Here is a 22,828-nt window from a genome sequence, read left to right as displayed (position 1 = left end):
GTAATAATCACATACAAACTTAATTTCAATGTTGAACTCTTATTTGAACAAAGGCTTGCAATATTTGGCTCAATGTCAGACCAATACAGTCTTAAATTTGTTTTTTTTTAATTTTTAAATTTTATTTTTTAAAATTTGTTTTTGTATCGAGATTATTTCTGTATTTTAATTTTAAAAATAATAAAGCGAAAATGTTCATGTATAAATGTATGGTAGAAAATGGAAGGATATTTTTTATAAACTCTGAAATTTAAAAAATCATTTTGTAATTTTTAGCCTCTTAACCAATCAAAAAATATGAATAAATAAATAAAATATTTAGTTTTCTATTGGCTAATAACAAGCCCTGTTTTAAACAATAAAACAATAAATATATTTAAAGTGCAATTGTATATATTGCTTCATTTTACCAATGTTTACATATGTGTGTATATAATGTTTATATACATAGTGTATACATACTATCTATCTGTATCTATATATAGTAACCTTTGTAAGGAAAGAATCTCTTCAGAAGTGACTTTATTTTCTTCTACCACTGACACTCTCATAGACTATACTGTAACAACTGACCAGCGTTACCTGTTAGTTCATTCAATAAGCTGCCATATAAAAAATAGTAAAGTATCTCAGTAATAAAAGTGAGGAATAAGTTTAAATTTAAAAAGTCTTAATACTGCAATGAGAGGCTATATAAGATTTTTTTTTTCCTATAGAACATTTGTAGTGGTCCATGATGATTTCAAGATGGATTGTAATGTACATGACTTGTGATCACAGTTTTCAGACAGCCTGACATTTGCACTGTGAGAACACAAATGTTTATAACACTTTGATCACATAATTACACAGCTGTTGAGATATAATTACAGGGTACCAGAGGAACAAGGAGCTACTCTGGTGAAGTATACAGAATGTAAATGAGGGTATGCACATGCATCTGACCATCTGTTGGGAATCTGCACTGGAATGGAATCTTTGTGGAGGTTTGGAAACAATTTGATTACAGGTTGAGAAACTGTAAGAACATGTTGCACTTAGAAATGGTCAGAATTTGATGTAATTGCTGCATGAACACCAAAATCATTGTATATGTGATCATAACAATTTCAAATCACTGAAGACCTATAATATTCTAAACATGCATATCCTTGTTGTCACAGAGGAACAATATATTTGTAACATAATTAGGCAATTATTTTAATGGTGCCTAAGGCATTATTAAAGAACTTCAAGGAATTTGTAAACCACTAAATGGGAGCTAGTGGTCTCAAGGCTCATTAAAATAAAAAAAAAATTTACTGAGGACCTATTAAGGTGATATGGGGGGGGGTGTGGAAATAACTGCACTCCCGATATTTATATCTGAGAAGTCTGAAGGTCAAAGAAGGTTTACTTCTCTTAACATCCATTTCCCCAGGGTATACCAAGTCATGAGAAACATTCTTGTTATCTGTCACTTCAGATGAGAATTTTTTTTTTTCTCTATCCCCTAAAGAAAGCTCATTTTGTAATGGTTTTGGTCAACTTAGAGAAAGTGATAAAATCAAATAATTCCAGAGAAGAGAAACACTCCTACTCATTCTACATATACAGTACAGGAAATATTTAAATTCCATGTTACACAAATACCCATTAATTTAAAAAAATTTTATATGTAATATGTGTATGCCCATGTAAAATATGTATATCTTCATGAGTTGTGAAAATGGTTTGACTTGTAGTTTAGGAAAGGCATGAATAGATATCTCTGGAGTCTGGCCCACCCTTCTCCAAGGAAGACAATGGCTTTTGCCTTGAGGGGAATAGAAAGGCCATGAAACTGGGTGCTCCTCTCTTTAGTCTCCAAAGGAGTAATGAATCAGAATTATATTATATCTATCTGCTCCCTCAGATATTGTTGTTCTAGGGTTACGAAAGAACAGAAGCCACTTCAGTGGTTGATAGTTCTTAGGTTACACTTTCCAACTTAGTCCCTCCCTATCAAACCCTGGTTATATGAAGTAACCAATCACTCTCTCCACCATTTAGGAGCCTTTCCTTCCACACAGACAGTAGTATGCAAAATGTTCCAAGCTTGGACATAATCCTAGTTACATAGTTTTTCACTTTAAAAGTTTGAGTTTGGGGGCAGGTAGGTGGCGCAGTGGATAAAGCACCAGCCCTGGATTCAGGAGGACCTGAGTTCAAATCCAGCCTCAGACACTTGACACTTAGTAGCTATGTGACTCTGGGCAAGTCACTTAACCCTCACTGCCCCCCCACACACACACACAAAAGAAAGGAAGGAAGGAAGGAAGGAAGGAAGGAAGGAAGGAAGGAAGGAAGGAAGGAAGGAAGGAAGGAAGGAAGGAAGGAAGAAAAAGAAAGAAAGAAAGAAAGAAAGAAAGAAAGAAAGAAAGAAAAAGAAAGAAAGAAAAAAAGAAAAGGTCTCTTCTTTTTTTTTTTGTTTTTGTTTTTGAGGGGCAATGGGGGTTAAGTGACTTGCCCAGGGTCACACAGCTAGTACGTGTCAAGTGTCTGAGGCCGGATTTGAAGTCAGGTACTCCTGAATCCAGGGCTGGTGCTTTATCCACTGCGCCACCTAGCCGCCCCAAGGTCTCTTCTTTCACTTTACAGAACCAGGTTGGCCAGGACAACTAGAAACCAATTGAATTTACAATTTTAATCCTATTTCAGGGTTGGTTATGTTCCCGAGTTGCTGTTGATCAGGTGAGTTTTCATGGGGGAATTATATTACAAGGAGATGCATACTCAGGAATATTGGCAGCTGCATAGAACTTTGCATATGAAACTGATGGAAGCAGAGTGAATGGACCACAAAGTTGGTTTCAGCCAGGTTTATTTTGTTCTTTCATGGGTACTTCCCATTGTTCTTATTTCTCTTGCTTTTCTTCTTCAGATTCTGATTCCTGGTGTTTTTTTGTTTGTTTGTTTTGTTTTTTTTGTGGTTGCTTATGCTTTCCTCAGTCTAGGAGCAGACCATTTTCCAAGTAGATTAGTTCAAATTCCTCACTTTATAAACATCATTTCCCTACCTGACTGCTCTTTTGAACTTCAAGATATCCAGAAGCTCATCATCCAGCAAGATAACACCAACTCTGAAACTTATACCTCCTCAGTACCCCTGCCTTTGGGGCTTCTCCCTTTCTCTTACTGGAGAATGTGAAGGATGGACATAACAACCCCTCTCAGATTCTCCATTTAAAGAGGGGGCTCAGTGCCTTCACCTCATCCTTCTGACCCTCCCTCCCAAACTGCCCTCCTGGACTACATCATCTCCAGAAATTCAACAACCTGCAAGATGACATCAGCTCTCTAATTCACATCTCCTTCTGCCCTTTCCTACCAGGGCTGCAGGACTTCATTGTGTCCCTATGCTGGGTACCCTAATTCACCCTTCCCTTCAGTCCAGGTTTCAACTTCTTTATATGTGCTCTCTTCCCTCATTAGATTGGGAGCTCCTTAAAGGCCAGGACTGTCTCATGCCTTTCTCTGTATCCTCAGTGCTTATGGAAGTGCTTGGCACACCATAGGTGCTCTTGGTAAAATAATAGAATTTGGCAGACTGATTGGAATCGGCCACACCTGTCCTGTCCTGAGTGCCATATGCTGCTGATGGCAGCAGGAGAAACCACACTCCAATGGAGACCTCCCCTTTTGGGGAGGGAGAGTAAATGTTCACTGAGGGGAGCTCACTCTCTTTTTCCTGTAAGTGAGCTGCGGGAGGGGATGAAAGATTTTTTCCTGGCAGTTTGTCCTGTGGGCCCTGGCTGCATAGCTGTTTTCCTACTGAAGCTACAGACCCCCAGGTCATGAGTTAATAAAGGAGCCGGCTCTTTGAAATTAGCTGAGCTGGAAGCAAGTTTGGGGGATTGTATGAATTTTGTTAGCATTAGGGGGATTATCCATTTTTCTTTTTCCCTATTCCCTTGTCTTTGATTTTATTAATTTCACCTTTGCTGTGTATTTTATCCCCATTAATAAAATCTGATTTGTTTGTGGAAAAGAGGCTGTTAAGCTCCTTTCTTATTGGCCTAGGAGAAATATCTATAAAAAGGCAGTTTGTAGGGGAGGAAGTATCGGACCTAGAAGTCCCTCATTATTTTCTGAACCCCAGTACTACGGGGAGCTACCCAATTAACTCTCTACATATTAAATTTGGCCCCAACACACCCTTTTAGAGAAAACTGAGGCAAAGTGATTTACCCAAGGTCACATAGCTAATAAGGACCTGAGGCTAAATTTGAACTCAGGTGTTCTATACATACTCCAGGCTCAGTACTCTATCTGCACTCAGTGCCACCTAACTGCATGGATATTAGCAGTGCCATTTTATTTTATTTTATTTTATTTTACTTGGTGAGGCAATTGGGGTTAAGTGACTTGCCCAGGGTCACACAGGTAAGTGTCAAGTGTCTGAGGCTGCATTTGAACTCAGGTCCTCCTGAATCCAGGGCCGGTGCTCTATCTACTGCTCCACCTAGCTGCCCCAAGCAGTGTCATTTTAAAAAGACAGAGGTGTTTCTTGAGCTTTTTCATTAGTTTGGCTTTAAAGACCACAATCGCGCATTGCTGAAATCCTGCCTGCATCATGGGAGTTTCCTGCTTCCTATCTCTGGGATGAAGTTCAGCATGGATGCAAAAGGAGGCAAGTTCTTTCACTCCTAGGTGCTTTTTGGGAGTGGGAGGAGGGCAGGAAGGGCGTGAGTCAACCTGAACCTGCTAAACTCTCTGCAACAACAAAGCCAAAGACACTTTCTGCTTCCGCTTGGGCTTCCGCCCGTGCCGGAGGGGACCGTTCGAACTGGGAGCCACTGCGCAGCCGCAGAAATTTAAAAAGAGTTTTGGTGCTCACGTCGCCCATCGAGCCCCTTCCGTTTCAACGCCATCTTCCAGCCCCACCCACCTGTGCCAACGGAAACCCGAGCCCGTGGCAGCCACGAAACCGAGTCAGAGTGGCAGAATACCCGGTGCCAGCGTCTAGCCATGTCTGGAGAGCAAGGTAAAACAGCTCTGCAGACTTCTGACTAGGTGGGGGTGGGGGAAGGTGTTTCTCTCGTCCCCGGCTGCAGCCGTAGGGAAGGAAAGGAAAACGCTCCGTCGCCGTTCCTCTGGGCCCTGAGGAAACGCTTAGAAAGAGGCTCGCCAACTCCCGCCCCTTTCATCGGCGCCACTCTGGGTTGGTCAGTCCTCGAAAGGGGGCGTGTCGCGGCCTCCAATTGGTCAGGAGTGCTGCCTGTCGCTTTGTCGGGGGTCTCGCGCCCTGATGCTTTTTCCATTCAGCTTTCTTGGTCCTCCCCCTCCCCATCCCTTTGGTACTCCCAGGATTTGAAAGTAGTCGCCGGAGGGTGAGACCTGAAAGAGAGCCCCGGACGGCGGCGGGAGGGAGTTACAAGTGCGCTTGCGCGCGTGGCGTTTTCGTGGCGCGGGAAAGTGAAGAAAAGGGTGGGCTCGGAGGTAGTTCCTAGGTAGTGACCAGAAAAGCGTCTCTGCGGCCGCAGGAGCGACCGCTACTAGGCTCCCTAGCCCCTGTGTTTGATGTAACCGGAACCGCTTGTGCTTCCTAGTCATTAAACGGCCCCGGGCAGGCGGCGGGTTCTGTTTGGACTCCTCGGAGCAGAAAACCCCTGCAGAACCCAGGCCCCGGGAAAGTCCTGGAAGGGGATTTCTCCAAGGTGGGGGGTGGGGGAGTGGAGAATCGGAACCTTTTTATGCGTCATGGATCCTGCTGAAAGGAAGCCTGGGGAAACGTTGTCAGATACAATCAAGTTACCAAGCATTTATTAAGCGCGTGCTACGTGCCAGGCACTGTGTTAAGAGCCGGGGATACAATGCAAGACACCCCCCCCCCCAAAAAAAAAAGTTTTTAGATGACAAAATAAGATGACAGAGAAAACTGATCACAAAATACATTTATGTCAACCATTTATTATGCACCGACGACATACCCAGGCACTGTGCTAAGTAGCTGAAGATAGAAAGGTTAAAAAAAAAGATTTTAGATGCATAAAATAGACTAGTGTGACAAACAAAGGGGCACCTAAGCAGAGCTGTGAATTAGATACCAGGCCTGGAGTCAGGAGAGTCATCTTCTTGAGTTCAACTCTGGCCTCAGACACTTAGGAGTTGTGCGACCCCGGGCAAATCACTTGATCCTGTTTGCCTCAGTTTCCTCATCTGGAGAAGGAAATGGCAAACCACCCTCCAGTATCTTTGCCAAGAAAACTGCAAATGGGGTCACAAGGAGTCAGACAGGACTGAACATCAACAGCAACAATAAATACTGATTGGTCAAAGACTCTTGTATAATTATAACATATGCAAGGAGAGGGCTTGTTAGAGGAGAGACTTTAAGTGGGCATTTTGCTTTACCTAATCAGGTGAAGTGGGAAAAAAAACAGCAGTGAACGTATTTTCTGCACCTTTTTAGTCAATTTTGTTAAAAAAGATATGGTTTGTTATAGAAAATCATTTACGAAAGCCTAGTTATTTCCTTCTCGTTTTTCAAGGACATTCCCAGTATATCTATAAATTATTCTAATAAAGATTTTTATAAAAATGAGAAAATAGACATGGGTTAATAGTTGTTAGTGCCCTTATGATTTTTTTTTTTGGTAGTAATGATACCCATGATTCTTTCCAGTTATTTGATATTGTTTATTGTTTCAGAAATCTTGAGAATTCTTTGTGCCATTAAGATTATGCTGCTTCCAGTATGTGCTTCCTATATCTATATCAATGTCTATATCTATATATCTACTCAGTTCAAACTATTCTTCCTATTGTTTTTCTTCAGTGTCGTTTTTACTTCATTTTGCAGTACTCTAGGGACTATGATGTTCAAATGTGGTGGTTTCACAGTTGATAGTGAAAATGATTTATTTAAAGAAATCTTGACAGATCTCTTCCATTTTTGGTTTCTGTTGTCCTCCTCTTCCATCCTTAAATGCTCTTGGAATAATCTGGCAGAATTAAGTCTCTGTCCACTTGGTAAATTTGTATTACCCTCCACTGCTGCTTGCTATTTAATCCCAACTGTGCCTTTCAATTTGGAATAGGCAAACTCTGAATGTATAATATAGGTCTGGGAACCATCTGCTTAGAGATGATAACTGAGTCCATTGGAGAGGATGTGATCACCAATAGAAAAAGTATATAGACAGAAGATGAAAGAACATAGGTAAGAACCTTGGGAAATTTCCATAGTTCAGGGAAAAGATTTCAGTGCTGATGTAGCTAAGAGCCTAAGAAAGAAGAGACAGACAGGTAGAGGGAGAAACTATAACTTTAGGAAAACTGAAGGAGAGTATTCAGGAGGGAGAAGTCAGGAATATCAAATGCTGCTGAAAGGTTAAGGATGAGAGTTGAGAAAAAAATTAGATTTAGCAATTTAGCTCATTGGTACCTTTATTTAAAAAAATTTTTTTTGTATGGGGCAATGAGGAGGGTTCAGTAATTTGCCCAGGGGTCACACAGCTAGTGTCAAGTGTCTGAGGCTGGATTTGAACTCAGTTCCTCCTGAATCCAGGGCCAATGCTTTATCTATTGCACTACCTAGCTACCCCCATTGGTACCTTTAGAGAGAGCAGATTCACTTGAATGTTAAGATTGCTATAAATATTTTTGTACATAAAAGACCTTGCCCTCGTTCTTTGATGTCCTTAGAATATAGGACTAATAGTGGTATGGCTGGGTCAAAGGCCCCTAAGTCCTTGTTTCTCCAGGCAAAAATTGTTCTGTATCCATTTCTTTCTCTCTCTCTTTTTTTTTTTTTTGCAGGGCAATGGGGGTTAAGTGACTTGCCCAAGGGTCACACAGCTAGTAAGTGTCAAGTGTCTGAGGCCAGATTTGAACTCAGGTACTCTTGAATCCAGGGCTGGTGCTTTATCCACTGCGCCACCTAGCCGCCCTTATCCATTTCTTTCAACCAGTTTTCATTTGTTTTCTCTCCTTTTCATACCTTTGCTACCCTTTTCTTAAAGTGCTTCATCCTGATAATGTCCTTCCTAAAATAGTGCCCAGAATAGAGCACAGTACACAGAGATCAGGACAGATGTGATCTGACCACAGGAGATTAAAGGAATTTGATTATTCAATTCAGTTCATGTAGCCTAAAATTATATTGGCTTTTTTTTCTTCTCTGCTGCCTGTACTTTTCTCTCATCTTGACTGTTTACAATCCTCTAAAAACCTCTCAGGTATGTTTAAAATGAATTGGTTTTTTAGCCCTATCAAGACTCCAAATGGTTCCCTCCTGGTGAGACTCTCTCCTCAAGGTCCTTGGAGGCGTTCTTCTTTCCCCTTTCAAAGTCACCAGTAAGGGTTTCTTAAGTCTCTTTCTCTCAAAACTATGAAACAACTAACACTTATGTAACACTTTAAGATCTTTGAAAAGCACTTTATGCGTATTCTCTTCTTTGCTCCTCACAACCAGGGAGGGAGGTGCTCTTGTCATCCTTCTCATATAGATTAGGAAACTAAGGCCTGGGGAAGTTAAGAGGTTTAATAAGTTGCCTGCAGTCACACGGCTAGTAAGTGTTTGAAGCAAGATGAGAATTCTGGTCTTCCAGACTCCCCAGTTCTATACTCAGTATAGAACTCTGTACATTAGGCCATGCTGCCACTTAGCAACTCCAGAGCCTGGAGGGGATTCCATAAAATTCAGAGAGGTTCTCAGGTAAGGTGATACTAGCTATGGGCCTTTCACAACTGATAAAATCATTAAGCACTTATGTGTGAGGCTCTTTGCTAACTACCTGGGTTACAAATACAGTCAAGCAAGATATTTGTGCCAGCCTGTGACTTACAATTCCCCCTGGTTCAGAGGAGCACAAGCACACCAGAGCTTCCAGCCACAGTAGAGCTGGGCTCTGTTAATAATTCCAGGGTAGAAAAGCAGGACTGTGGTTGCTTACAAACCAGAGCAAAGGCCAGGAGAGTGGTAAACGTCTTCTTAAATCATACCACCTTGGAAGAACTAAGGACTTACAAATTCCTAGAAGTATCTCAAAGAACAGCTGTACAAACCCCCTGAAGTTTGGGACAGTGTGCCCTCCACCCTGGAAGCAGTGCCCCACTTTAAGAAGGAGTTAAAAAGGCAAGAAATAGATGGGGAAAATAAGCAGACAGAAAAAATGCTGACCCTAGAAAGTTTCTATGGTGACAAGGAAGATGAAAATACACCCTCAGAAGAAGATAGCAAAGTCAAAGCTCCTACATCCAAAGCTTCCAAGAAAAATATGAATTGGTCTCAGGCCATAAAAGCGCTCAAAAAGAACTTTAAAAATAAAGTAAGAGAGGTAGAGGAAAAAAATGGAAAGGGAAATGAGAGTGATACAAGAAAATAATGAAATAAAAGTCAACAGCTTGGTAAAGGAGACACAAAAAAATACTGAAGAAAATAACACCTTAAAAACCAGACTAGGCCAAATGGTAAAAGAGGTACAAAAAGCCAATGGGGAAAAGAATGCCTTGAAAAGCCAAATTGGCCAAATGGAAAAGGAGGTACAAAAGCTCTCTGAAGAAAATAATTCCTTAAAAATTAGGATTGAACAAATGGAAGCTAATGACTTTATGAGAAATCAAGAAACAATAAAGCAAAGCCAAAAGCATGAAAAAATAGAAGGCAATAAGAAATATCTCATTGGAAAAACAACTGATTTTGGAAAATAGATCCAGGAGAAATAATTTGAAAGTTATTGGACTACCTGAAAACCATGATCAAAAAAAGAGCCTAGACATCATCTTCCAAGAAATTGTCTGGGAAAATTGCCTTGATATTCTAGAACCAGAAGGTAAAATAGAAATTGAAAGAATCCACTGATCACCTCCTGAAAGAGATTCCACAATGAAAATTCTAGGGAATACTATAGCCAAATTCCAGAGCTTTGAGGTCAAGGAAAAAATATTGTAAGCAGCCAGAAAGAAACAATTCAAGTATTGTGGAGCCACAGTCAGGATAACACAAAATCTAGCAGCTTCTACATTAAAGGATCAGAAGGCTTGGAATATGATATCCTGGAGGGCAAAGGAACTGGGATTACAACCAAGGATCACCTACCCAGCAAAACTGAGTTTTTTTCAGGGGGAAAAATGGGAATTAAAGAGAGCACTTTCAGGAATTCTGATTGAAAAAACCTGAGCTGAATAGAAAATTTGATTTTCAAATACAAGACTCTAGAGAAACATAAGAAAGTAAACAGGAAAAAGAAATCATAAAGGATATTAAAAGGTTAAACTGTTTGCATTCCTACATGGGAAGATGATACTTGTAACTCATAAGAACTTTCTCATTATTAGGGCAGGTGGATAGGCTCTGTGGACAGAGGGCACAGGTACCAGTGGAATATGAAGGAATGATATCTTTAAAAAAATAAAATTAAGGGGTGAGAGGAATGCATTGGGAGTAAGCGAAAGGGAGAGGTGGAATGGGGTAAAGTGTCTCACATAAAAGAAAAAAGAAAAAGCTTATTCAGTGGAAGAAAAGATGGGGGAGGTGCTGGGGAGTAAGTGAACCTTACTTTCATCAGAATTGGCTCAAAGAAGGTATAATATACATACTCAATTGAGTATAGTAATTTATTTTACCCTGCAGGAAAGTAGGCAGGGAAAGGGATGGGGGGGAGGGGAGTGTGATAGAAGGGAGGGGAAATTGGGGGAAGGGCAATCAAAAGCAAAACACTTTTGAGGAGGGCCAGGGATAGAAAATAGAGTAAATGTCATGGGGAGGGAATAGAATGGAGGGAAATACAGTTAGCTGTAGTAACTCTGAAAAAATTTTGAAGCAAGTTTGACAGGCCTTATTTTTCAAACACATAAATTTTTTAAGATAAGAGCCATTCCCCAATTGATAATCAAAAGATATGAAGTTTTCAGATGAAATAATCAAAGCTACCTATAACCATATAAAAAATGCTCTAATTCAATGTTGATTGGAAAGATATAGGTCAAAACAATTCTGGGGTACTACCTCATCCCTAGCGGATTGGATAATAGGACAGCAGAGGGAAATGACAAATGTTGAAGGGGACATGGGGAAAATGAGACATTAATGCACTATTGGTGGAGTTGTAAACTGATTCAAACATTCTGTAGAGCAATTTGGAAATATGGCCAAAGGGCTACAAAACCAGGCATACTCTTTGACCTAGTAATACCACCACTAGGTCAGTATCCAAAAAGAGATAAGAAAACAAAAAAGTTAAAGAACCTATGTGTACAAAAAAATACTTATGGCAGCCTTTCTCTGGTGCAAAGAATTCAAAATTGAGGATATGCCCATTAATTGGGGAATGACTAAATAGATTGTGGGATGAGATTATGATGGAACACTATTGTGCTATAAGATATGATGAGGGGGCAGCTAGGTGGCACAGTGGATAAAGCATTGGCCCTGGATTCAGGAGGACCTGAGTTCAAATCCGGCCTCAGATACTTGATACTTACTAACTGTGTGACCCTGGGCAAGTCACTTAACTTCCATTGCCCCTCAAAAACAAATAAAAACCAACAACAAAAAGAAATGATGAGCAGGATGCTATCAGAAACACTTGGAAGGACTTATATAAGCTGATGTAAAGTGAAATGTACTGTATACAAAGTAACAGCAATATTATATAAAAATAATATAAAGATGATCAGCTGTGAATGACTTAGCTATTTTCAGCAATAAAATAATCCAAGATAACTCTGAAAGACTTATGAAAAATTCAGTCCATCTCCAAAGAAAGAACTAATGGTGTCTAGAATACAGATTGAAACAATTTTTTTTAGTTCCTTTTTCTTAAGGTTTTTTTTTTTTTGTCTATTTTCTTTCACAGCCTGACTAATGTGGAAATGTTTTACATGGCTACACAAGTATAACTTATATTGTGTTGTTAAGGGGTATGGGGAAGGAGGGAGGAAGAGAATTTGGAACACAAAGTTTTAAAAATGGATGTTAATTGTTTTTACTTATAATGGGGGGCAGGTTATGAAATTCTAAATTTAAAAAACAGAACAAAATAAAACCAATTCCCCCTGGTCAGGTGTTGGAAAGGGAAGCCCATCCCTCAGAGGTCAGCCTGTTTTCCATGATCTAGCTTCTGACTTCAAATGAAACTATTTTCTTCAAAGTTACCAGGGATCTCTTAATTGCTATATCTGATAAATCTTTTCTTATTCCTCACCCTTCTTGAAATGAAAAATGGAAATTTTTTGTTAAGATTTAATAACTATTTTTTCCATCCATGAAAATGGATGTTTGGATTTTAGCCTAGCTCTGGCATAAGAAGCAGAAATTGCACTTAAAAGAAAAACAAACCCTCAAAACAAAACAAAAAGTAGGAAGCTCTGTCAGACCAGGTGTTCTCAGAAGAGGTTCATGCTGCAAGGGACCAGTTTCGGAAGATACCTGTAAAGAGGATGGGGGTGGACTATTAACAAGTACTTGGGTAAAAATCCAGGATGTTATCACTGCGGAAGAAAGGTGGTTGGAAAAAATTATCTGTAACTGCTAATTTTATGCCTACTTTCCCTTTCGTACAAAGTCAATTTGACAGTAAACAGCACAAATTCTGAAGTCCTCTAAGACAAAAGTATAAGAAGGGATTAGGTGAGCTTTTGCAAACTATTCTTTTTTTTTTTCATTCTTAAAAGTGTTTTGTTTTTTCCAGTTATATGTAAAGATAGTTTTTAACATTTGTTTTCATAAGATTTCAAGTTCCAAATTTCTCTCCCTTCCTTTCCTCCCCCCTCCCCAAAACAGAAAGCAATCTGATATAGGTTATATATGTACAATCACATTAAACATATTTCTGCATTAGTCATGTTGTGAAAGAAGAATCAGAAAAAAGGGGAAAACTTGAAAAAAGGAAAAAAAAGTAAAAACAGCATGGTTCAATCTGCATTCAGATTCCACAGTTCTCTTTTCTGGATATGGAGAGCATTTTCTTTTTTCTTTTTGGGGGTGGGGCAGGGCAATGAGGGTTAAGTGACTTGCCCAGGGTCACACAGCTAGTAAGTGTCAAGTGTCAGAGGCTGGATTTGAACTCAGGTCCTCCTGAAGGGCTGGTGCTTTATCCATGGGCCACCTAGCTGCTCCTGAAGAGCATTTTCCATCATTAGTCCTTTCTTGGATCATTGTATTGCTGAGAAGAGCTAAGTCTATCACAGTTGATCATCACACAGTAATGCTGTTACTGTGTACAGTGTTTTCTCCTGATTCTGCACACTTCACTCAGTATCAGTCCACTTAAATCTTTCTAGGTTTATCTGAAATCTGCCTGCTCCTCATTTCTTTTAGCACAATAGTATTCCATTACATTCATATACCCCAACTTGTTCAGCCATTCCCCAATTGATGGGCATCCCCTCAATTTCCAGTTCTTGGCCACCACAAAGAGTTGCTATAAATATTTTTCTACATGTAGGTACTTTTTGCTTTTTTATGATCTCTTTGGGATACAGACCTAGTAGTGGTATTACTGGGTCAAAGGGGATGCACAGTTTCATAGCCCTTTGGGCATAGTTCCAAATTGCCTTCCAGAATGGTTGGATCGGTTCACAACTCCAACAACAATGCATTAGTGTTCCAATTTTTCCACAGCTTCCCCAACATTTATTATTTTCCTTTTTTTGTCCTATTAGCCAAACTGATAGGTATGAGGTGGTACCTCAGAGTTGTTTTAATTTGCATTTCTCTAATTAATAGTGATTAAGAGCATTTTTTTCATATGACAATAAATAGCTTTGATTTCTTTATCTGAAAACTGCCTGTTCATATCCTTTAACCATTTCTCAATTGGGGAATGAATTATATTCTTATAAAATTGATTTAGTTCCCTATGTATTTTAGAAATGAGGCCTTTATCAGAAATACTGGCAGTAAAAATTATTTCCCAGCTTTCCTTTTGCAAACCATTTTAAAGTACAGTTTATGACATCTTTCCATTCTAGCCAAACTGGTCAGCTTGCTGATCTATGTCTATGACACTCCATTTCCCATATCTGTTTACCACATAGCCTTTCCCCAGGCTCCCTCATGTCTAGGATGTTTTCCCTCCTCACCAACCCCCAACTGACCCCAGAACCCTTTGCTCAAGGATCCACTCAAGTTCAAATACCACTTCTAATAGGCCTTTCCTGATTCTGCAAGTGAGTGCTTTCTTGAAATTCTTTCATGTATTGATTTGTATATGTATGTTGTTATTTACATTTCTTTATATATGTTTCTCTCCAGTAAAATGGAAATCCTTTGAAAACCAAGATTCTTTAGATTTTTTTCTTTGAATTCACTGTGCCTGGCACATAGTAGGACTTCATAAATGTATAATAGATTGAATTGGATTTGTTACATATTAGAAAGTAGAAGAATTTGAATTAATGAGGTTTTACTGCTTATTAGAGTACTATATAGATTCTTGGCCTACAACCATTAAAAAAAAGTTTACTATGTTGCCATGCTTCCGTAGAATCTATCATATTCTAGTAGCAAATTTTCAGAATGTATTTTTTTTTAAGTAGATACTCTCTTGGTTAGATTTTTCAAAATCTATGGCTTATATATAAAGAAAAAGATTAAATATGCTTACCAGTAATTAAAAGTATAGGAAGTAAACTTAAGCTGTAAATTTTCATAGTTTTAGTTTATTTTGAATGTAGTTGTAGTAGAAGTTTTCCAAGGGATGTCAAAAACAAAGCTTAAGTTATTTGAATCAGCCTTATTACTAGTAGCACAACTAAAATACACATAAAATAATTTCAAAATCTTTGTTAAACCATTTAACAGTCTAATTTCTTGGAGTATCTTCCAGCCTCCCCCTCCTCAAGGTACAATTTCCCTGCTGCCCCCTTTAGCTCAAGATTTATACTATAGTAAATTATAAGTAATTTTGTTTAAAATATATAGGGATGAGTAGTATGACAGCATAATTTTAAATGTGTAAATATTTTTCACATTCTTGTTTATGATTAATATGTCACTTTAATTTTAAAATTACTCTTATTCTGAATCACAACTAGAAATTTTTTTTTACTCATTTGAGTACTAGGAGGACTTTAAAATAATGATTTAGTTTGTGTTGATATACAAAGGAAAATTAGAACAGTTTTCAATTTGGATTTTATTCATTCAGCTAGCCAGATTTAGGTAGTAAATATATAAATCCGTTTTCTACCTTGATTTTCAGGAAGTGAACATTTATCAGTACTGGGCAACCAAGTAGTTTCAAAAATAAAACATCCTTCAGAAATAAAGAGAAATGGTGACAACACAGAGGAAAGAGAGTTTCTAGTTTTACATAAAAGAAGACGGGTTGCTCCTTCAGTGGAAAATAATACGGTATGTATTTCAAAATTCAAATTTTGTCCTTCCTTTTCTTTGTTTCATGGGTTGCCATGGCCTGTTCTATGTTTAGGTTTGTTTTTTGTTTTCCTGATCTATTATAACAATTGTAAGCAAGCATCAGTAATGGTAGCTTAAACAGAAATGATTCAATTACTTTAGATAGTTTTTAATTCTTTGGGTGGCCCTGGGCAAATCGTTGACCTTGTTTAAGCTTTAGTTTTCTCATCTATTATATGGGGATAATGCCTTTACTGGATTATTTTGAGGTTCAGCTAATACTAATATTTGCCTTGGCCTACAACCTTTAGACTTTATGAAACACTTCCCACACATTTGATCCTCTCAACAACCCAATGGGGTGGGCAGGCAGGGCAGGTATGTTACAGGTGAGGAAACAGGCACAGTGACTTATGTAAGGTCAGGTGGCTCTTTAAGTGGCAGAACTGAAATTAGAACCCATATTTTTTGAGTATTTGTCCAACCTTTTCCCCCCACTGCCTGATTTAGCAATATGACCTTAGAATGCAAAGAGACCTGCACTTGGAGGCAGGAAAACCTGATTTCAGGTGCTGGTTTCTGTCATTTTTCACCTGTGTCAGCGTATGCAAGCAGGTCAGTTCATGCCTTTGAATCTCAGTTTCTTCTTCTGTGGAAGGAGATAATTGGCACTGGCTATTTCACATAGTCATTGTGAGCAAGTGCTTTGTAAACTATAAAGTATAATAGACACATGTACTATTTGAGCTTTTGGAGTATTAAGAATCTTTAATACTTGGTAGAAAAGAATTTTTGCATTGTATAATTTTGCATACTGGAGAATAAATCAGGATTCAAACTGATTTCCTGTTCCCCCACTGGGTGGCACTATTTGATTTGTTTCTTAAAATTACATCCTGTGTGGATTGTGTTCTTTGGCATTAACGCAATATTTAGTTATTAAGATACATTGTGGTTGTGTTATATTTGGTTTTGTTAATACTCTGAAGTATATAAGGAGTTAAATTAATATAAAAAGCCATCTGTTCCTTAACCATGGTAGTGTTAATGAGAAAATAATTCTGCAAGTATTCCTTTTCATGTATTTTTGAAGTAGTCAGTCTTTTCTATTTGATGTTATAAACAAGCCTTTCTTAGAGCATCTTCAAAGAGTACAGTTGTCCTGAACTTTTCTTCAACTCTTTCTTTGATTTTTTTCTTTTAATTTTCTAACACATTTATTCTTAGATGAGTGCTCAAGAACCTGATTATGAGGATAATGGAAGTGTTGTATATGAATACGAACCAGATTATGAATGTGTAAGTAATTTAAATTACTAATTGCTAAGTATACATTCATCATCTTAAAGAAAAGGATTTGAGTCCATGTTTTTGCTGGACAAAACCACAAAATATGAAGTAATTAATCTTGTTAAATAATTATTAAATCATTTGATCTGTTATGATATCAAATATTAACTATCTGCTTTTGTAATGTTAACAGGGTAGTATTGTATCTGAAGCATCCTACACAGTTGATTATCAAAAAACACTTATGGAAGTCCTGAACTATTGCCAGGTATCAAATTTATTAATCCTAGGCTATTTCCAAAACCTTAAAAAAATTTCTATCTCATATAATGTCATTTTACGATTAATTAGAACTTTTAAAAATCTAGACATACATGGATTTTTCTCATTTCTAGCCAGAGCAACATAGTTTAAGTGTATCAGTTTGGATTAATAGTAGTCATATATTCAGACTTAATAAAACTCTCTTTGTTGAAGTTCAGCTAGAATACTTAAAATATCATTTTTTGTTCTCTTTAAAAGTACTGATTTTAAAACACACTCATAATAAAACAATAAAAATAAAGTAAAAATGGTATGCTTCAATTTGTATTCAGAGTTTGTCATTTTTCTCCCTGGAGGGTATAGCATTTTATCATAGGCCCTTTGGAATTGTTTTGGATCATTGTCTGGGTCACATTTGTTCATTCTTACAGTATTGCTGTTAGTGTGTAGAGTGTCCTGCTTCTGCTCACTTTACTTCACATCAATTTATATAAGTCTTCTCAGGTTTTTCTGAAACCATCCTGCTTGTCATTTCTTATAGGATAATAGAATTAAAAGAGCTATTCAAGGGGCAGCTAGGTGGCACAGTGGATAAACACTGGCCCTGGATTCAGGAGGACCTGAGTTCAAATCCAGTCTCAGACACTTGACACTTACTAGCTGTGTGACCCTGGGCAAGTCACTTAACCCCCATTGCCTCACCAAAAAAAAAAAAAAGCTATTCAAATGTACTGTTGATATTATTGAATAAAGAAACATGGTTGATCTTTAGATCTTATATCTTATCTCTTCAGAGAAAGATGGCTGCTTTGGAAAACAAGTTTTGAGCCAGGCCATTTTGATCTGCTGTAGAACATAGCTAAACTTCCTAGATTTTCATTGTTCTCTCAGGACCCTCCTGCCAGAGAGGATTAGAGGGTCTGGGCAAGATCTTCCAGGACCACTCTAGAAAGGAAGACACACCTAGGACTTTATTCCTCATCCATATCCTCAGAATAGCCAAAACTTGTCCAGCCTCCACAAGTATAGAAATAAGAAATAGTTTTCCTTTAAGTACCTATTTTTCTGTCTTTTTGTATTATACTTGATTGCATATACAATCCATATATGTATGTACATGTTAGTATGTGTATGTCATGTAAAATGAAGAAACCATATTAAATATGGATATTTATGACTATAGGAAAACTGTACTCTGGTCTATACAGTGCTATCATGAAAGAAAAAGTCAAATGGAAGTGAGTGATTGCACTAGATAGTTCTGTAAGGAGGTAGACCTAACCCTAGAACTTATGGGGTCTAACTCAACATAGATCAGGGGGAGTTGGGTTAAAGTGGAATAAATTTCTAGGGCAACATTAAGGCCTTGTGTGACTTTAGACAGCTACATAATTGTTTTAATATTCAGAGATGCAAAAGTCCTCAGTCATGGAATTGACAGGTTTAAGTGTTACGAAATATTTATTCTCCAATATTAAGAAATTCTTCAATGCTTGACAAAAAGCCCTTTATAGTAAACTGAGGTTTCTGATGGCATGATGTTTATGAGTTTCTGATTTTCACTTTCATTTTTTTATTCTGTAAAAATGAAGTGGTTGAACTGGTGACTTCTTAGGCCCTTTTCATCTTTAAATACCCATGATTCTACATGAAATAAGTTGGCTAACGATAAGGTTAAGTCTTTAATAAGAATTTTCATAATTTCACTTAGAATAAGTTGGTTTTAGTGGACTTTTCATTTTCAGTACTTTGCTTTTGAAACAAGAACCACTAAAATATTTTTATTATATTAGGCCATGTATGATGCAATCCAGAAACTAGATAAGAAGTTTGACCTGCTTCATGGAAAGGTTTCAGAAATGCAGCATATTCGGATGAAGCCATTGGTTCTCAAACCCGTGAGTGTAATAATAATATTTTTACAGTCGTTATAAACCTCCCAATGACCCTAAAGACATCAGGCTAGTCTAAATGATCCAGAACTAACAACTATGGCTTTTTTTTCTTCTTACTCTTTTACTGCTCCTTTATAAGCCCCTCTTCCTGTTGGTGTTTATCTCAGCATCTGCCCTTGGCCTTTTTCTCTCTGCACTTTTTCTTTCTTGTCTCTCTCTTTTTCATTCCCACAGCCAACCATTACCTTGATGGAGATGACTTCCAGTTCTATATGTACAGCCTTGACCTTCCTGCTGAGCTCTAGATCAATGTCTTCAACCGTCTACTCACTGCCTGTTGCCACCTTGAATGTCTTGCCAGAACCTCAAATTCAATATGTTTGAAAGCAAGCTTATCTTTCTCTTAAACATTTTATTTATTAATTCCCTATTTTTGTCGGTAGTGTCCATTTAATTAATTTATTTTATTAGTTTTATTTATTATTTATAAATAACACTTATTATTTATTAATTTTAATTTAATTAACCCAGTTTCCATGTTTGAAAATGTGGTGTTGTCTTTTATTACTCTCAATTCTCATATCTAATCATTTTCATGTTTTTTGTTTTGTTTTATTTTGTTTTTTTGTGGGTTAAAAATCCAGGGCCGGTGCTTTATCCACTGAGTCACCTAGCTGCCCCTATATCTAATCATTTTCTAAGTCCTGTTCACTTCTGTGGTGTCTCTCTCCACTCTAGTACAGGTCCTCATTATGACCTGCCTGGCCTATTGAAATAGAGTAATACATCTTTTTCTACTGAGTGACTAGACTTGGAAGTTTGTGGCAATGCCACAGGCATAGCATCTGAACTTTAGAAAAAAAAATTTTAAGGATATTTCATAAAGGCCTCCTAGAAAACATGTGGAAACAGATTAGATGAGAGTAAAATTAGGTGTATTTGGAATCAATTGAATGATGGGACCCAGAGAACAATGATGGCCATCAATCTAAAGGACAGTTACCAGTAATGTTGCTATAATACTCTTCTGTTCAAAATTTTTATCAGTGGCTTGGATTAAGACCTAGATGATGGTGACCTTATCAGATCTGTGAATGACACAAATCTGGCAAGCTTTGGATTTAGACTATAGTAGATGACAATATTGGGGCAGGTAGGTAGCGCAGTGGATACAGTGCCAGGCCTGGAGTCAGGAAGACTCATATTCCTGAGTTCACATCTGGCCCTGGAACACTTATTAGTTGTGCGACCCTGGAGAAGTTACTTAAATTAACCCTGGTTGCCGAAGTTTCCTCATCTGTCAAATGAGCTGGAAAAGGAAATGACAGACCACTGTAATATCTATGCCAAGAAAACCCCAAAATAGGGTCACAAAGAGTCAAGACAGGACTGAAACAACTGAAAACAATGAAGATGACTAAATTGGGATGCAAGAACATCTCAACAGCTTGGAATAGCACATCATATTTACCAATATAGAATTTAAAAGGTATAAATGAATAATAAGTCATGTACTTATGTTTAAAGAAAAGTGCGTAAGCACAGTGAGAGGGAAATATGGTTAGGCTGCAACTGAGAAAAGCTCGTGTCTGTCTCCTGTTCTTTGTACTGTGAGACTAGTACAAGTCCCTCATGACAACATTGGCACAGTGCAATCCCTGCATACCCAAAGAGGTATCACACTGTCCTTCCCTCATGCCCATCCTTCATCTGACTTCCAGAATTCTCTTCCATATATATAGATTTTGTTATGTCATTCATCAGTAATCCCTGTTGCCTACTGGATAAAAATTCCAATTTCTCTGCTTGGAATTTAAGGTCCTCCCAGTCTGATGACACTCTACCTTTATAGCTTTTAATACTTTTCCACATTTTATACCACAGTCAAACTATACACCATAGTTCCATATATTTGTGCCCTTGCTGACTACTTCCTGTGCCCAGAACATCCTTCTTTCACCTTGTAGTCCTCTGAGTCACTAGCCATCTTTTATTTTATTTTATTTATTTCCCAAACCATCTTTTAAAGTCCTTCTAAAATACCACCAAGATTTCTTTGTTTGTCTACTCCCTTCCCACATTAGTTAATCATTATCTCCTTCCCTTAGACTCCTGACATTTACATGTCTTTATAACTTGGTCCCTTCCTACCTTTCTAGCATTTTTACATATTATGCCATGTACTCTGCAGTCCCGCCATACTGGCCCACACACAATACTCTCTTCTGCCTTCTTTCTCTGTGCCTTTGCCCTGACTGTCCCCCTTGCCTGGAATGTTCTCCCTCATCACTTCTGCCTCCTGGAAGCCCTAGTTTCCTTTCAACCTAAACATCACCTTCTACATGAAGCCTTCCCTAATCCCACCAGCTACTAGGGCACTCCCTTCATATATAGTAGGAATAGACTCTTAGCTGCTTGCCATTTTCTATTAGAATGTGGCTTCTTGAGGGCAAAGACTATTTCACTTTTGTAGCACAGTGCTTGGCCCAAAATAAGTGCTTCTTTATTGATGTATTAGACCTCATATAGTGCTACCTTTATAACTCTAATGTAATCCTGCAGGGTTGTATATTCTAGCTACTTATGTTTCTTTCTTATCCTCCTACTCGACTACAAGATCCAGGAATGCAGGGATTCTGTCTGATCTAAATGTTATTCTTCCCTAACAACACATTCTTTATGGAGTAGGTACTTTAATACGTGTTTGGATGAGGGAAATGATTTAAAAAATCTGATGGGTTTTGTTTCTGCAAGCTCAGTATGAGTTAAGGTGATACTACTTTTGATAAAGTCAAATCTTAGACTGTACTAATGGAGGCACAGAACAAGAATAGTGCTAGGTGCATAGACAAACTGAAGTACATCTTGAGAAGGCCAAGCAGGTTGGCAAGGAGGACCTAATGCCCTGTCATTCCAAAATGATTGGTAGAAGGAACTGGAAGGAAAGGAAAAAAACCCATAAGGGGCAAGCAGTTTATATGCATATAGTTAGAGAGCTGGAAAGAAACTCAGAGACTCTCTAGTCCAACCTCTTTTTTACTGAGGTACAGGCATGATAAGCGACTTTCTTAAGGTCACACAGGTAATAAGGATTAGAGATGGGATTTAAACCCATCTTCTCTGACTCTAGAACTAATACTCTTTCCACTGTACCAGTCTGGTGAGACATAATAAATTGTTTCAGTTATTTGAAGGTCTGTTATGTGAGGGTGAGGAGGGGAATAGAGGGGGACCCTCTCCTACCCTGTCCTTTCAAGCTATTGTCCTATAACTTTCCTTCCTTTCACAGCTAAATTCCTTTTGAAAAGCTGTTTCACACTTGTTATTTCTTCTCCTATGACTCATATCTCAACCAATTGAATTCCATCTTTGCTTCCAGCCTTATCACTCAAGAGAAACTGCTCTCTGTAAATTTACCAATAATCTCTATTTTAAAAATAATATATTTTATGTTTTCCCCAATTACATGTTCAAAACAATTTTTAAACATTCATGTTGTCCCCAAAAAGAGAAAAAGACCTATTTTTCCAAAAATATTTATAGCAGCTCTTTTTGTGGTGACTAAGAATTGGAAATCAAAGGGGTGCTCATCAATTGGGGAATGGCTAAACAAGCTGTGGTATATGATGATGATAGAATATTATTGTACTATAAGAAATGACAAGCAGGATGATTTCAGAAAGGCCTGGAAAGACTTCTATGAACTGATGTATAATGAAGTGAGCAGAACCAAGAGAACATTGTGCATGGAGACAGCAATATTGTTTAATGAATTGTGAATGATGACTTGGCTATTCTCAGCAATCCGGAAGGACTGATGGTGAAGCGTACTATCTACCTCCAGAGAAAGAACTGGCATTATTTGAATACAGACTAAAGCATGCTGTTTTTCACTTTCTTTCATTTTTTCCTTCTATTCAAGTTTTCTTATACAAAATGACTAATATGGTAATGTTTTACATAATTGTACATGTATAACCTATATCTAATTGCTTACCACCTCAGGGAGGGAGGAAAGGAGGGATAAAAATTTGAACCCCAAACTATAAATAAA

General features: G+C 37.9%; 1 protein-coding gene across 1 annotated transcript in view; it reads left to right on the top strand.

The window, feature by feature from the left end:
* Positions 1 to 4,885: 4,885 nt before the first annotated feature.
* Positions 4,886 to 22,828, top strand: part of BEND2 (BEN domain containing 2) — a 49,631-nt gene continuing 31,688 nt past the window's right edge. The window contains exons 1-5 of the mRNA XM_043991343.1: positions 4,886 to 5,005; positions 15,171 to 15,322; positions 16,553 to 16,624; positions 16,809 to 16,883; positions 18,673 to 18,777. Coding sequence (XP_043847278.1) covers positions 4,990 to 5,005; positions 15,171 to 15,322; positions 16,553 to 16,624; positions 16,809 to 16,883; positions 18,673 to 18,777 — 420 coding nt within the window. The 5' untranslated portion in view covers positions 4,886 to 4,989. The remainder of the gene's footprint in view (positions 5,006 to 15,170; positions 15,323 to 16,552; positions 16,625 to 16,808; positions 16,884 to 18,672; positions 18,778 to 22,828) is intronic.

Source organism: Dromiciops gliroides, chromosome 3, assembly GCF_019393635.1.
Source record: "Dromiciops gliroides isolate mDroGli1 chromosome 3, mDroGli1.pri, whole genome shotgun sequence".
NCBI classification, from domain to species: domain Eukaryota; kingdom Metazoa; phylum Chordata; class Mammalia; order Microbiotheria; family Microbiotheriidae; genus Dromiciops; species Dromiciops gliroides.
The sequence above is the reverse complement of the archived record's forward strand: the minus strand, read 5'-3'. Positions and strand labels throughout refer to the sequence as shown.